At 39.7% G+C, this 13,802-nt stretch overlaps 1 protein-coding gene across 1 annotated transcript in view; it reads left to right on the top strand.

Annotated features, from left to right (window-relative positions):
* Positions 1-8,110, top strand: part of mapk14b (mitogen-activated protein kinase 14b) — a 33,375-nt gene extending 25,265 nt beyond the window's left edge. The window contains exons 9-12 of the mRNA XM_079582221.1: positions 4,844-4,923; positions 6,169-6,247; positions 6,560-6,733; positions 7,812-8,110. Of these exons, the coding sequence (XP_079438347.1) occupies positions 4,844-4,923; positions 6,169-6,247; positions 6,560-6,733; positions 7,812-7,879 (401 nt within the window). The 3' untranslated portion in view covers positions 7,880-8,110. The remainder of the gene's footprint in view (positions 1-4,843; positions 4,924-6,168; positions 6,248-6,559; positions 6,734-7,811) is intronic.
* The last annotated feature ends 5,692 nt before the right edge of the window (positions 8,111-13,802 follow it).

The raw sequence follows: 13,802 nt of genomic DNA on the forward strand, positions 1-13,802 counted from the left end.
TAGGAGCACATTTAAATGTCGATCTTTTTCTGTGGGCAGCATTTATATATAAAGAGATAACAAAATAAAGTGCTCAATTCAGGGGCGGACTGGCCTTATGTCCATTCTGGAAGAGCACAGAGGGGCCACTGGCTCTAGGGCCACCGGTCCCGCCTCAACCGAGCTTTACCCAAATCTAAAAGCTGAAAAGAAAAGCATCAAAATAGCGAGAAAAAGAGGATGAAAAGAAAACAAAAACGTGAGAAAAACACAAAAAATAGTTTAAAAAAACAACGACGAAAGGTTTCCATCACTTTTGTAGGTCTTAGCTTTCAAATGAGGCGTTACATTGTTGCTCTCCAGTCGAGAAGCTTTTAGATTTGGGTAAAGCCCGGTATAAAAAAACATGAATCTAAAAGGAATTCCGTGGAGTATGGTGTACCACAAGGTTCAATTTTGAGACCATTATTATTTATTATTTATATTAATGATTTTGCTTCTGTTTCTACGACCACCTTTCCAGTTCTTTTTGCTGATGATACCAATCAAAAAAATAATAATAAAAAGCTGAACTGGGGAAAATGCACTTGTTAATGTTAAGGCGGGGGGTAAGAGGTTAAAATATGTATTTGTGGAAGTGCACAATTACGCTAATTTGGGCCAGGCTGGTCAGAGTCCAGGGCTGTTTTTCAGTCCCAGTCCGCCCCTGGCTCAAATTAAAGGGGCTAGATGCAAGTTAGCCACCTCAGGTCTTAGGCGTAACTGCAGCTTCTATATTAAGCTCGTGCATGACGGCACTTCGGACCCGAATTAATACCTTTTAGAGTGACAGTTCATGGTTTTAGAAGCAGTTGTGGTGAACAGGTCTGAGCTCATTCTACACATTAGGACATTGTTGGAACATGTAGGGGGAGGAAAATACTTAATTTTAACATTGACCTGTTTCTTTTTGGTAATTTCATAGCTTATCTGAATTTGAAATATCCCGATATTTGCGATATGGTTCCATATCTCATTTAAATATCGATATATCGCCCAGCCCTTGGTAAATATAGGTTGCACTAAACCTCAGTCAATATGGACGTGCTGGAGAACTGGAACTTGGAGAATTCAGTGGCTGAGTTAGTTTTAACCTCTGCACCACCCATAATGCCATGGCTAGCAACAGAATGCTAATGCTAACGGCAACTAATCAAAGGTGGGACAGAAACAATAATTAAATCACCTAAAGTAATTAAATAAAAAAGGGTTTATGAAAAAATTGTCCGAGCATATCGGCATCGGCCTTAGAAAAACCCATATCAATCGACCTAGTCTATAATCAGTGCCTAATCAACTGAACTCTGCAGAGAAACATTCAATTTTTCTATTAAATACTTACATTTAATGACAAAAAAAGTCAAAATATTATAAGTAAAAGTTGAAAAGTATGTTTTTGGGCATCTCGTCATGATATGTGTGAGGAGTTTCTCTTTGTGCATCAAGAACGAAACTCTTTGAAACTCAGTTTTTCCGTGAACTCCCAAAGCTGTTCATCGCACGCTGTGGTTTCGGTCACATTATTGAATTTTCCACAGTGAACAGCGCGATCTGGAGCCTTCGGACTCGCGCTACTGCGTCTGTTTTGCTTACGGTAGTGTCAGGTTAGTGCGCTCACAGGCAGCACAGCGCCCCCTGTCCCACTGCAGAGGGACTCTCCCCATGAACTATCCTCAAACGTCTTTCCATTTAGTTTAGATCAAGAATTTCAAATCAATGACAATTCATGCAACAGATTTGAGAGGAACTTTCTGAATGTTTGATTTCCACTGTACGAATGAATGTTGTGTGTTAATACATGGACTTATTGTGTTATTTTTTTTGTCCTTTTGTGCCTTTATTTCAGTGCAATGTGGCATTAAGTTGCACAGAAGGAAAACCAGCAAGATTGTGTTGAAAATCAATTAACAACATAAACAACTAAAACAACAATTATGAAACCAGATTTTAAATCTCCAGTTGTTCGGATCGATTGTTTGATTATTTTGATTATCTTGTGCTCAGCTTTCGGAGTTACATAATGTGCTGTGGTGTTTTCGAAGCCGTTCACTTCTTTGTTGAACATTTTGTGGGTGTTCTTTGTGTGTCCTCCCACCACTTTTGACAGTGCAGCACCTGAAGGCAAATAGCGACTAACTCAGTGGCTCAGAATGGGTTTCTGAATAAGTGTGCTCTGAAATGGATGCTCTGCCATGTGGTGAGGCTGCCTATGTAATGAATGCATGTTTGCTGCCGTGACACCTGCTGCTGCGGAGCTGAGGGAGCGACACTGTCACAGTAATGTCGCCAACACCAGCGATAAAGAGGCTTTAGAGAGAGGTTGATCCATATAGATACAGACGGCATCTCTGGAGTCGCCCATATATGGTCATTTTTGAAAACAGTTCAGGGGGAAAACAATTTTGAAAAAAATCTAAACTTTGTCTAATTATTCAAAAACTACTGTAACAAATGCTTAAATATGAATATAGTTTTCTACTAAATAAAGAAATAAAGACATGGAGAGGAGCAAAGTGGTTCAACAGCCCATAAATACATAAAAAAAAACAGAGAATGCTAACAGGATGCTACATGTTAGCATCGGGCTAATGCTAACGGTTAGCTTACGCTTGCTACAACTGCCGTTTTTTCACTTCTACAGAACAATCTACTGTGAGAAAATATCCATATGGGCCTGATTTACACTTGACTTTATTTATGTGATAAATAAGTTGATATTCCACCAGAAAATGGCTAAAAAGAGGGAAAATTGTTTTTCTCTAAAGATTCTATTTTCCCCCTCGGCGAAGCCACGCCCCCTTCTATGACGAGATGCCGTCTGTATCTATTGGTTTATCCAGGCTTTCTGTTCAAATCAACAGAATAAATTTAAAGGCACACCACGTAGAATTTTACTTATAAATATAATTGAAATACTAGCATTTATTTTATGATAGATCACTTCATCATTGGAGAAAGACCTCATAAACATGTGTTTTTGCTGTGAGCGGCTCAGCTCTCCTCAGACATGACAGTAGCTTTATCGGGAGTGGGTACGTCTCCAACTCGTCTCTATGGAGATGTGACTAAAGTCAGTAGAATTTGAGATTAAAATACGCTAAGTCCCCATCCAAATCCATTCTTTGATTATTCCCTGCAGTAACAGTATTTTTCTGTGTCGAGCTGGTCAATAAGAGTATGTTGTGCACTGGTGGCAACAGTATAGTACAAAATGTTACGCAGTGTCCCTTTAAAGCAGTACTAAGTAACGTGTTTACCTTAATAAATCCTTGTCGTAGTCACTGTGGGGGTAATACAAGTGTTTATGGGATGATTGGAGGGTCTTTCATCTCCCCCTGGTGTCTCTGGCCAGAAAACCATGTTTGCAACTTGACTGCCACCGGTCCGGAGAAAGCAATACACACTAATGGAATCACGAAGAAGAAGCTAACATGCTAACGGGCAAAGCTAACTGCGGGCTAGCGTCACTTTAAACAGTATTTACAGCAAAGTTTGAGTGAAAAAAAATATTTCCATTGTATAATTGGATGCACGGTAACCCTCTCTCCCTTCGCCTTTCCTGTCAGCGTAGTATTTACTCTCCAAGACAATAAGTTAAAAAATCGTAACTTGCTACAACACCTGCAGTTGCGCTTATGGCCTCTAGGGGGAAGAGTTACTTAGTACTGCTTTAAATATAAGCACTTCTGATATTTTTGGCCAGATTTTAGAAATGTCTCATCTATAATCCTGTGGGTGTTGCTTCGAAACATGTCAGTGTTGAACTGTCGGTACTTTAGAGGGAGCTTGCCAAAAATCAACAGATTACAAAACAAAAAACGGCAAGTCTCTTTTGGTTCTGACATTATGAGCAAAAGTTTGCGACATAAAGTATATGAAATAGATGAACAAACTTGTGACTCATTATTAAAGCTCTGACTGAGCTCTTTCCAATGCAATGGGAAGCCACTATCACTTTCAGTTACGAAAATATAGCCTTTTTATTGGCCAATCGCCAAAATTGTCAAAAGCAATCAATCAAGGCCGTGGGAACCCAGGGTGCTGAGGGCGCTGCAGCACCCCCTGGTGGATAGTTTGTGAACTGCAGGCAATATTAACCCCTTAACTCCCACCTGAACCAAGCACATTTTCTCCAGCTTCACCCCAAGTCCAAAAGCTTCTGGAAAAAAGGTGTGAAAATAGCGACAAAACTGAGACGAAAACAATGATGGAAATGTGAAAAAAGTGAGAAAACATTGACGAAAAAGTGACAAAAAGTTTACAAAAAGTGAGAAAAATTTGACGAAAAATTGCGAAAAAAATGACGAAAAAGTGATAAGAATTTGACAAAAAAATGCGAATAATTTAACAAAAATGAGATAAAAAAAAGTGATAAAAAAAAAAGAAAAAGATCCATTTAGTTTTGTCGGTCTTTCAAATGAGGCGTTACACTGGCCTACAGGATTTGGGTAAAGCTGAACTGGAGAAAATGCTCTCTGTTCAGGCCGGAGTTAAGATTTTAATAAATAGGATTTATGCAAAGAAAAAGTATATTGGGGGTAAATTTTGCCCCTCAGCGCCCCCTAACTAAAATATCTTCCCACGGCTCTGCAATCAATCAATCAAAACTTAAATTATAGAGCTCTTTTCATACACCGTTGTATTGCAAAGTGCTTTACAGATTAAAAACACTTCCCGCCCATCCAAATATCAGCGCAATACATCGGCCGGCCTGGGTTCCCACAGCCTTGACTATTGATTATTAAAACTCTGATATTTGGCGATTACTTTTTTCATCCTGCCAACCCCGTGTTCCCTCAATGCCCCTTGACTCGAAGCGCCGCAGACATAAACCAGCTCCAGCAGATCATGCGGCTGACCGGAACGCCCCCCGCCTCGCTCATAAGCCGGATGCCCAGCCACGAGGTGAGACGCCTGCGGTTACTCACCCCGTTCCTAAATTCATGCATAGAAGAGGGCGGTTTTATTTTCGACGCAGACGGCGCTGTCACACTTCGCAAAGCCGTTTTTAGACTGGCTCGTCTCTCCGTCACCGCCTGTACCTGTTCGTCTGCCGCCCGAGCGCCCTGCCAATGCTGGAATGAGCTGCTACTCGTTTTGCTAATCTGAGGCGCTATCATTTGCATAATAGCTGCATTGGCCTGGTTTTATTCTTCACTATAAAAAAAAAGGAAAGAAATATCTATACTGTGAGGAACCTGAAATGCACACTGCAAAAAGTGCCCTACTAAAAACCAGGGGAAAAATCTTAGTTTGTCTTGTTTTAAGGAAAAAATTCTGCCAATGGGGTCAGCATTTTTTTCTAGAATATTTTTCTCATCACAAAACAAGAAAGAAACACTAAATTTAAGCAAATAAAGCTGGAATTAAGCGAACTGTCCTCAGATAATGGAATAATTTAAGGAAAACATTCTTATTTAGTGAAAAATTGTGGGTATTTTACTTAAATGTTGCTTGATTTAAGCAAAATGTTCCTAATAAATACTAATATTTAAGGAAAGTATTGCCCGCGCCCGGAGACCCACCTCCATGATGTTGAGCCAGGCTGATGGTCAGAATCACCTGGCTGGAGGATTCACCTATTGTGCATGTTTTTAGTGGCAGACACAGGGAGAACATGCTCCACACAGAGAGGCCCCTTTGGGAATCAAACCCAGGACCTTCGAGCTGTGAAGCTGAGGCTCTAACCGCTGTGCCATCGCGCCGCCCACTTTAAAGAATGGAATGTATTATCTCTCTGTGAGAATCAGTTCTAAAATGAAGAGTTGTTGTGATCTTATTTTTTCTTCTTTCTTGTTACAAGAAAAATTAGCATGTTTTTAGCAAATATATCTGAACAAGAAATGGCTAGATTTTATTTCCTGAAATAAGATTTTGCTCAGTGAGACATTATTACTTTTTAGGCAAAAAATAGGAACTTATTTCCTAAAGTAAGACATTTTTTACTTGCTTAGAATCCACTTTTTGCAGTGCAGCATCTTCAAATGCATTTAAAGAAAATTGAGAAGGTTTTTCCACAGATTTCAGAGTTTAATATGTGCTGAACATTATTTATTTTTCCAGTCAGAAGGGACTGATTTTTCCAGTAAGGGAAATGTGATGGAGTTTGACCATTGTTGTCATTGAACTCAGTGTTGTTTTGCGGCTCAGGCGAGAAACTACATCAACTCTCTGCCCTACATGCCCAAGAGGAACTTCGCTGACGTCTTCATCGGAGCGAACCCCCTGGGTAAGTCCTGGCTTACAGCTCCATCTAGTGGCTTCATGGTGGTAACGTCTTCTACAAAGATGTTGCATTGAACCCAGTGTCTGCGTACATTGGTGTATGAATGAGAGTATGAATGGGTGAGTGGATCCTTGCTGTAAAGCGCTTTGAGTGCCTAATGTAGGTGGAAAAGCTCTTGGTTTTTGTTCTCATCCTTTCCAAATGTTTGGCATGTTGCTCCCAATATAATTAAATGAATGAATGAATACTATAATCTAAATGTAAAGTTGAGTAAATGGATTATAGATTTAGTCGACTCCTCTCTCCCTCTGTCAGCCGTGGACCTGCTGGAGAAGATGCTGGTGTTGGACACAGACAAGCGCATCACGGCGTCCGAAGCGCTGGCCCATCCGTACTTCGCCCAGTACCACGACCCGGAGGACGAACCCGAGGCCGAGCCGTACGACCAGAGCTTCGAGAGCCGCGAGCTGGAGATCGACGAGTGGAAGAGTGAGACCAGCTTTCACTATTTGCACACTTTTTTTTTTTCCCATAGCTACATTGTTGGCTGGGGTCGGGTCGGGTTGGGCCGGGTCATCTGTAGTGCTCATTCCTGGGGAGAACTGGGTTGTTCGAAATGTGTCCGGAAAGTTAGAAAGTTGGGAAACTCAAATACTCGGGAAACCTTTTTTTTACTGTTTATTTCCCCATACATACATTCTTTATTATAACACTATAAAACACAAATATAATGCTGCCCAGTAACAGTGGACAGAAATGATTGATTGATTAGTATTATTACTGTTATTATTCATTATTCAACCTTTACTTAACTAGAAAGGTCTCATTTGATATTAAAAATCTTTCTCAAGAGTGTCCTGGCCAAGAGGCAGCAACAGAAATGACTTTCAAACATAAAACAATGTTCACCACAATTCATACATTATAGATTCACAGAGGGCTGCTCGATTATTGAAAAAATATTAATCACGATTATTTTTGTCATAATTGAAATCACGATTATTCAAACGATTATTTGTTGCCTTTAAAAAAAAGTCTATCTTTATTTTATGTATTTATTAATCAAAACACTACACTACACTTTATGTTTTCTGGACAGTCATAAAAGTACAAATGATTTCAAGTACGCCTCGATTAAAGAGAGGTCTGTTTCACACCTGCCCCCTGCTGGCCAGCCCTCACACCTGCGCAAGCAAACTGAGCAGTGTGGCCTGATGACATCATCACACAGCGCCGTTTGTTTTTATGTCAGACAAAAGCATGAGCCATGGTACGTAAAAAGCGAAGGGAAAAGCAAGTCTGCTTTGCAAAAAAAAAAAATTGATTTTTTTTTTTTTTAATTTAAAATAAAAATATATATATATATAATCGATTTTTTGCGATTATGCTAATTTTGTAATCTTTTACTGTTGTAATCGAAATCGTGATCGAATTTCGAATAATTGCACAGCCCTAGATTCACACTTCCACTTGTGTTTGGAAATCAAGGAGCGATCTCTACAAAGCAGTTTTGGCATTTCGTCCTTGTGTGTGTTTTTTTGCTCATACTTGTGTGTTTTCCTCCCAGGGTTAACGTACGAGGAGGTGCTGAGTTTCGAGCCGCCACAGTTCGACAGCGATGAGATGGAGTCCTGACTTTTCCCCCTTTCCCGTTTAAGACCACAACTCTTCTGGGGACGATCACGTGACTCTCTCCCCCTCTCTCCGTCTCACTCCTCCCTCCATCACATTCAAGTGCCTGCCACCTCCACGTTTAGGGACTCTCAATCAGGGACACGATCCAGTCAGACATCCCCTCCGACATCTCATCCGCTACCCTCTGGCTTTGGGAAACATTCATTTTTAAAGCAGAACTCGGTAACTTCTCCAGGTTTTTATTTTGTTGATGTTTTTTTTTTTTAAGTTACTGGACCATACTAGCCTGAGATTCTACTTTCCTTCTGGTGAGTGAGCGCTTTTACAACTGGACTTTGAAGCTGTCTCCTTTAAATACAAAGTTGGCTATGTTTTGTTCGGGATATATCATGCAAAAGAGCTTTTTTTTTTTTTATAAACCGTGTTGTAATGTTGTTTCGTCAAAAACAGACATGAACTGGCATGCCGCTTCATTCACACAGTTTTGAGAATTCCTTTTCACTTTGGTGGTTTCTTCTTCTACTGCTGAAGCACTCGAAACTGAAAAACTCGAAACTGTCCTCCACACTTTTTTTTTTAAAGCCCATTATCCAGCATTCGATCGGTTCCCGAGTCGCAAACCGCAACCGTTTTGACGGAAGAGAAAGTTTGTTTTTCCATGTCATTCCCACTGCGGCCTGCGGGGGGGGGAGCTCCAGGTAGAACCGCTGTCTAATCCTTATACAGACAAACTTCGTAACGTTCATTGCGTCTACTTGTGTTCTAGTATCACTTTTTAGGTTAGTTTTGTCAGACACTAAGGTTAGAGATGTTAAAGATCTTTAAAGCAGTACTAAGTAACGTGTTTACCTTAATAAATCCTTTCCGTAGTCCCTGTGGGGGTAATACAAGTGTTTATGGGATGACTGGAGGGTCTTTCATCTCCCCCTGGTGTCTCTGGACAGAAAACCATGTTTGCAACTTGACTGCCACCGGACCGGAGAAAGCAATACACACTAATGGAATCACGAAGAAGAAGCTAGCATGCTAACGGGCAAAGCTAACTGCGGGCTAACGTCACTTTAAACAGTATTTACAGCCAAAAAAAAAATATTTCCATTGTATAATTGGATGCACAGTAACCCTCTCTCCCTTCGCCTTTCCTGTCAGCGTAGTATTTACTCTCCAAGACAATTAATAAGTTAAAAAATGGTAACTTGCTACTACACCTGCAGTTGCGCTTATGGCCTCTAGGGGAAGAGTTACTTAATACTGCTTTAACATCTCTAACCTTAGTGTCTGACAAAACGAACCTAAAAAGTGATACCTTATACAGACACTCTCTCTCTCAACTATAAAACGTCAAAAATCAATGCTCAGGTCCCGAAAAGAACGTTTTTAACCCCCAAAAGTTACTGAGTTTTGCTTTCGTTATTTTGTTATTTATTTGTTTGGAGTTTTTTTTTTTTTTTTTACCTCATGAGTGTCTATGTGTAACCCCCAAGTCGTCTTCAGTATTGGTCAAAAAAGGTTCTTGCTTCTCAAAAATCTGAATATTGTGAGAAAGGATCAGTGATTTCAGTCGATGAAAGCTTGTCCCGAGGATGATGCTTTTACTACATTAGGCACTTGAAGCGCTTTACATCAAGGAACATGAACTTTTCCACAATATTCAAATGGAATGAGATGCTCCGTACAGTGTAAATAACAGTGATCCGTATTTTGCACCCAAGAAGAATATGTTATAATAATTAAGCTCACGCTGGCCAGTTTATTACAGTACAGTTCAGCGATTTTTGACAAAATCCCAACCAACTCCGGACTAAATCAGGACTGACTTCTCTCGTGGTCCCGCCTTAGCGCCGCAGGATTATTCCCTGAACTCTTTTGCGTTTACCTTCAAATATTGAATTGCAACGCATAATCCAGCCGCTAATTTAAAGCCGCACTCACCTTCTGCATCATTAACGGAGGCGGTGAAACTCGGCGAATCCTTGTCTTTCTGCTCCTTATTTCTCGCTCAGTTATGAATTTTCCACGGTGAAAAGTGTCATCTCGGAGCTTTCAGACTGATGCTACAGAGTTGGTTTTGCTAGCAGCAGGTTAGCGCACTCTTGTATCGCTTGAACACCTGGCGACTGAGGGCGGAGTCTCACGAACTTTCAGTGTCGGGATTAAATACTTCTGTTTGACTTGGTGGTTCGAGCTTCGCATTGAGAAGCATTGGGAGCTGTTGTACCTAATAAAATGGCCAGTGGGTGCTCTCCAACCGGCCTCGGCGCACTTCAGGATATTTAACGGAAGTCACGAATGGATTTTTCTATTAGATTTAACCTATGAATAATAAATGGATTGTAAATGTAGCCTTGTACAAAATGGCCTCTTGTCAGAATTATAATACTCTTTCAAACGGCCCATGAAGGTAATTCAGGATTCAGGAGTCAATAAGTCTGAATTCTGTGGGGATTTATTTATTTATTTTTGTAAATAAAGACGTAGATAAACCAGGACTAACTTTGGATTTTGTTTTTAAACACCCAATCCGGTCAAAACAATGTCTCATCCGCTCTTCCCTCGGCCCCGTCTGGTCTTCTCGCTGTCTGGGTCAAAGTCTCCCGTCCGATAATAAGTGTCAACTGTCATAACTGTTTCAATATCATCTATTTTTTAACAATATCCCCTTAAACTTAAAGCTAAAACTTGCTATAAACAGTTGTAAAATACCCCCAAAATACTTAAATCAAAACCACTATTTGTACAAAACGATGCTTGAATGATAAAATAATTTCACGTCTCAAATTCTTGCGTACTTCCCATGTTATTCTCATTTATTGACTTGCCTTTGTGTATTCTTGCTTGTTGATATTTTTAAAAGCATCGTATCCACCGGCGCATTTTAAGACACATGTTTGTATAATAATTTCCACTGCCTTTTAGCACTTCTCTCTCTCAAGACTGTCTTGGCATTTCTTCTCCACTTTTGCATGAAGAGAGCTCATATTTTATAAGGGGGGGGGGGGGGAATGTCAACATTTTTAGAACTACAGTATGTATTGAATGTTCATGCATCTCGCCTTGTATTTAAGTACTTGTTTTGTTTTTTGTATATCTTTGTTAAAGGTAATATTTCTAAGTGTTTTATAATGATTATTTATGAGTTTTTTTTGTCTCTTAGGATCTCCTTACTTTGAGCCGTGGAGACTGCGTTCTCTGTCCGCAATGTCTAACGTAACTATTTATGATCAGCTTTTTAAAACTTATGTTACTACACATTTATTTAACCCTTTTCACTCATTCTCAACTGCTGGTGGGGGGCAATGTAGTGCTGTGGTTTAAGCCTTCGATCGGTTGTAACAGACGGCATCTCTGGAATCGCCCATATATGGTCATGTTTGAAAACAGTTTAGGGGGAAAACAATTTTGAAAACTTTTTCTAATTATTCAAAAACTACTTTAACAAATGCAGAATTATGAATATAGTTTTCTACTAAATAAAGATACAAAGACATGGAGAGGAGCAAAGTAGTTCAACAGCCCAAAAATACATGAAAAACGGAGAATGCTAACATGATGCTACATGTTAGCATCGGGCTAATGCTAACGGTTAGCTAGCACTAGCTACAACTACCTTTTTTTCACTTCTACAGAACAATCTGCTGTGAGAAAATATCCATATGGACCTGATTTACACTTGAATTTATTTGTATGTGATAAATAAGTTCATATTCCACCAGAAAATGGCTAAAAAGAGGGAAAAAATGTGTTTCCCAAAAGATTCTATTTTCCCCCTTGGCGAGGCCACGCCCCCTACTATGACGAGATGCCGTCTGTATCTATGCCGTCTGTATCTATGCCGTCTGTATCTATGTTTGTCCTCAGAGGAATAAAGTCGTATGTAAACAAAGCGGCTAATGCTACAACAGTTAGCTAATACGATGCTAACGCTATATTTCTCCACAAACATGATTGAAAACATTCTAAATAACGTCATGTTTGAAGGCTGTGACCAGAAGCAACGCTCACTTGTCTGATGCAGTGGTTTTGTTACAGTTTTATCATTAGCTACACTCCTCCACTGGGGGCCGCCATTGCTGCGTCTTCATCTCGTTAACTGAACTCGGAGAACTCTGGTCACGTCAGTTTACAAGTTGTAATCACCACTTCAAGCGGGGGTTTTTGCAAGTGGGAGGTGGGAAATTTACCAGTTACGAGTTGCCTGGAACGCACCACTACAGACTAGTTAAAATAAACACATTTTATCTGGCCATTTGCAGACTAACATACTCGTAAAACTGTTAGACAATTAGCATTAGCATTAGCAAGTGAAGTAAATAAGAATAGCTGCAGCCAGTTTGTACAGTCATTTGTTGAATTTGTCGAATCACTCCCCAAATCCTCATTGTTCCAAGTTTTTAGTTTACCAGCCCAAGCTCTGAATGTGCGAACACGACTCATCAAAAATGAAATTCAAGTTGAGTCACTGTCTCTTAAAGCAGTACTAAGTAACGTGTTTACCTTAATAAATCCTTTCCGTAGTCCCTGTGGGGGTAATACAAGTGTTTATGGGATGATTGGAGGGTCTTTCATCTCCCCCTGGTGTCTCTGGACAGAAAACCATGTTTGCAACTTGACTGCCACCGGTCCGGAGCAAGCAATACACACTAATGGAATCACGAAGAAGAAGCTAACGTGCTAATGGGCAAAGCTAATTGCGGGCTAACTTCACTTTAAACAGTATTTACAGCCAAGTTTGAGTGAAAAAAAAAAATTCCATTGTATTATTGGATTCACAGTAACCCTCTCTCCCTTCGCCTTTCCTGTCAGCGAAGTATTTACTCTCCAAGACCATTAATAAGTTAAAAAATCGTATCTTGCTACTACACCTGCAGTTGCGCTTATGGCCTCTAGGGGGAAGCGTTACTTAGTACTGCTTTAAGCCAAGACTTTAACTACTTTAACTGCTCAGGGATTGACTTGAGCCATGTTTCAACTTTCAACCACAGTAAAAAATAAGAACAAATAATAAAAGATTGTCGGATCCAATCTTGACCCATGGGATGGGTTTGGGATCGGGTCCACCTACGACCTACTAACAAAACACTATTTTGAACACTATTCACTTAACTAAATCCAAAGTTTGCTTGTAGTTGCGGGTACAACCTTGGCACAACTTTCCCACCCCAACCACCAGTTGAGAATGCAGTCGGTACTTTTCTTATTTATGAGAAACTGGCACACTATGGTGAATATATATAATTGATTGTTAGCTAGGTTAGTGTCATCAGCACCTAGCTTTAGGATTAGCCTATTATTCATGTATAAGTATTAAATGGGTCCAACAAACTAGCACTAAACCATAGCAATGTTACTGCTGTGACTAAACAAAGTACTTATTATTATTTTATATAAGAAATTAGGCCAAATTGATGACAAATCACATAGAAATGGAAAGTAGGTTTTGTTTCAACCAGGACTAAACCGGTCTGAGACAGGATTGTACTCGGATGGAACCAACTTTTAATCAAGGAATTGCAAGAATCCTCATGAAAATCAGACACATTTGCTGATCTGTTGATATTGATCTCATCCTTTGTCCTGTCCCTTCATTAAAAGAACATTTCAATTTCTCGTGTGTGTGAAATCAAATGTAATTTATCATGTGATTGTGTAATGCTATTTTTAATGATTTTTTTTGTTTTTGTTTGGGCACATTGTTTTGGGGGCTGCATATCACTGGATGCTGAAAACCATATTTTAAAACCTCTTTTCTAGACAATATTGGTGTTCATGTCGTGTTTAATTTTTTTGGTTTTGCCGGAGATGTGTTGAATATAATGCTATTTTTCACATGTACCACAAGAGCAGGCCATGCCACCTGTAAATATCACAATTATAAAATAAAGCGTACTATTTTTCAAAACGATCATGCAGGTTTTTGTGTATA

This window comes from Gobius niger (assembly GCF_951799975.1).
Source record: "Gobius niger genome assembly, chromosome: 24".
In the NCBI taxonomy this organism is placed as follows: domain Eukaryota; kingdom Metazoa; phylum Chordata; class Actinopteri; order Gobiiformes; family Gobiidae; genus Gobius; species Gobius niger.